This window comes from Microtus ochrogaster, chromosome 2, assembly GCF_000317375.1.
Source record: "Microtus ochrogaster isolate Prairie Vole_2 chromosome 2, MicOch1.0, whole genome shotgun sequence".
Lineage (NCBI taxonomy): Eukaryota > Metazoa > Chordata > Mammalia > Rodentia > Cricetidae > Microtus > Microtus ochrogaster.
Genome location: NC_022010.1, coordinates 22,598,026 through 22,601,033, shown reverse-complemented (window position 1 = coordinate 22,601,033; position 3,008 = coordinate 22,598,026). Strand labels below are relative to the sequence as shown.

The following is a 3,008-nucleotide window of genomic DNA, read 5'->3' as shown; positions in this document are numbered from 1 at the left end:
CGTTCCCAAGTGCTGAAATGACACACTGTCCAGAGATTTTTGTTTGTTTGTTTTATTTTTAGAGACAAGGTTTCTCAGTAGCTATGGAGCCAGTCCTGGAATTCGCTCTGTAGACCAGGCTGGCCTCGAACTCACAGAGATCAGCCTGCCTCTGCCTCCTGAGTGCTGGGATTAAAGGTGTGCGCCACCACCGCCCGACTTTCACATGTGTATTGTGTTTAATTTTGAGACACACTCTTTAGCCCACTCTGGCCTTGAACTCAAAGCCATCTTCTTGTCTAGGCCTCAAGGGAGAGCCAACACACCTGGCCTGACTTTTTCTTTTCTGTTCTCGACTGTATCAAATCTCTTTCCCACCTCGCCTGGCACTCTCTCTGCCCCGCCAAAGGAGAGAAAACAAGACCCCACAAAGAGAACCTCAATGAGGGAAAGCAGCTTCTGGTTGGGGCACTAATTGAGCTAAATCTGCCATGGCCACATAAGGGGCCTGACAAGGATTTAAACTCAACACCTGGTTGGGGAGGGGGCTTCAGGTGGGCGGCCCTGGCTTCAGAGTCAAGTATCTCCAAATATAGACCTTGCTATCAGCCTGCATCAAACTGCGCTCGGGCAAGGCCAGCATACTTGCCTCAAAGCTGGAGAGACCCAGAGCAGGTACTGCAATTCCGTCCACTTACAACGACAAACAGCCGCAGCCACGCCCACACTGGGGCCTCCCAGTCCCGGCTATCCAGAGGAGTTGGCCTCGCCCCCATCCTACGCCTCCCTCCCGCGCTGGAAAGGATGGAGGTGGGGAAAGCAGATTATTATTGGTGATTTGCGATTCAAAAAAAAAAAAAAAATCCCTGAAATGCCCCTCCCCTCGCCCTCCGAATGTCTCAAGAGAATTCGTTGAGGATGAGGACCTAGGAGAGGTTTGGAAAGGAGGGAGCGCAGAGGTCCCAACCTTCCCTCGATATCGCCCCCACCCCCTGAACATTCAGATTCTGCCCAAGTCCTTCCTCCTTTGGTGAAGGGGAGGGGGAGGACGGACGGGACTGAACGGGACACACGTCACTGTCCCCTGGGCCAGGAGAGCGAGCTCCACCCTCCTCCTCTGGGCACCAGCTAAGTCCAACCCACCCCACCCCGAGCCAACCCAGTCTCAGCAGCCAGCCTCCAAAGCCACAGGCAGGTGCAGGGGCAGCCTCCGTGAGAGCCCCGGGAGAGGAGCCGTTAGCGCGCCCCGTCCTTTGCCATCCACTCGTCGGTCCCGGCGACAGTCGTCCTTCAGTCTTCGCACGGCAGTTGGTTCTCAGGTCCAGCGGCCTCGATCCCTCGTCTCCCAGCCCCCGGAGCTGCCCGGCAGAGCCGGTTCAAGTCCAGCAGCCATGTCCATGGGCCTGGAGATCACCGGCACGTCGCTGGCCGTGCTGGGCTGGCTGTGCAGCATCGTGTGCTGCGCTCTCCCCATGTGGCGCGTCTCTGCATTCATCGGTAGCAGCATCATCACGGCGCAGATCACCTGGGAGGGCCTGTGGATGAACTGCGTGGTGCAGAGCACCGGGCAGATGCAGTGCAAGGTGTACGACTCGCTGCTGGCCCTGCCGCAGGACCTGCAGGCTGCCCGAGCCCTCATCGTGGTGTCCATCCTGATGGCCGCCTTCGGGCTCCTCGTGGCGCTCGTGGGCGCCCAGTGCACTAACTGCGTACAAGACGAGACGGCCAAGGCCAAGATCACCATCGGAGCGGGAGTGCTTTTCCTGTTGGCCTCTCTGCTCACCTTAGTACCCGTGTCCTGGTCGGCCAACACCATCATCAGGGATTTCTATAACCCACTAGTGCCTGAGGCCCAGAAGCGGGAGATGGGAGCCGGGCTGTACGTGGGCTGGGCAGCCGCAGCATTGCAGCTACTAGGGGGCGCCTTGCTCTGCTGCTCCTGCCCACCACGCGACAAGTACACGACCACCAAGGTCCTCTATTCTGCGCCGCGATCCACCGGGCCTGGCACCGGTACCGGCACCGCCTATGACCGCAAGGACTATGTCTGAGGGGCCGGGTGCACGCAGACCGCACCATCACCACTACCAGCAGCCAAAGCACCCCACCAGTCCAGCTTGCAGCCAAGCGTCGAAGACCACACCACCTTCCAGATGGTTTCAGACGCCACGCAGTCTGCTTGCTTGACTGGAAGAGGACAGATAGCCTGGCGACCCCCCTCTTCCCTGCCTGCCACCTGACTGCCGGGCCTAGGAACCGTCCAACCCGTCTGGACAAAGAAACCTCACCCTTCCCGAGTACAGGACTAGGGTGGCCACCGCAGCTACTTGCCAGCCCCGTCCTTCCACAGCCGGAAGATTCACAGTGGGCAGAGACAGGCAACCATAAAACGGGCCGTTTCATATTTTTCAATAAAAACCTTTCATTTTTGCAGTCGCTGGAGCGTCCTTATCCTGAACGCCCCCACAGGCCACCACCTTCCTTGCCGGGCAGCTGCTGGGTAGTGGCCCTGGGATAGCCTTCGCCGTGGGCAGCGAGCTTAAAACAGCATACAGGTCCAGTAAGGAGAATATAGGGGTACATAGTGAGCTTGGTGCTCACATGGTGGGTCTCTTGGGAGATATTCCGGGACTGAACTCAACAGAGCCGATCTGAGGGGCATAGCCAGAGGAGGCAAGGGGTTCTTCTCCCGGATGTCCCAGTTGGTTTGAGTTTGGAGCTTCGATTCATAGCCTTGCTCTGGGCTTTTGAGGTGACGGATGTGCGGGTTAAAGAAGTACATTCTATACTGCGATTTTATATTTGGAGACGTCAAACAAAAAGACCCATTGTTTGGCTCGAATGCCTCACCAAAAGGACATCTAAGCGATGGGGGTGTGGCTCAGTAGTAGAGTACTTGTATAGCACACACTGGGCCGGGGTTCCTTTCCTAGCTAGGGGGTGGAGGGAGAGGGACTGAAAGAAACATTTGACAACTCTTCCCACCTGGAGGTGGAGAGATGAGGAAAAAGGCCACCTCACCGTCTTCC

At 57.4% G+C, this 3,008-nt stretch overlaps 1 protein-coding gene across 1 annotated transcript; it reads left to right on the top strand.

The window, feature by feature from the left end:
* Positions 1 to 1,114: 1,114 nt before the first annotated feature.
* Positions 1,115 to 2,368, top strand: Cldn3 (claudin 3). Its single transcript, XM_005344645.2, has one exon. It carries the CDS (start codon positions 1,371 to 1,373, stop codon positions 2,028 to 2,030), a length of 660 nt encoding a protein of 219 aa, XP_005344702.1. The 5' UTR covers positions 1,115 to 1,370; the 3' UTR covers positions 2,031 to 2,368.
* Positions 2,369 to 3,008: the final 640 nt, after the last annotated feature.

Coding starts and splice junctions, on each gene's coding strand:
- Cldn3 (XM_005344645.2), top strand. CDS start 1,371: ATGTCCATGGGCCTGGAGATCACCGGCACGTCGCTGGCCGTGCTGGGC.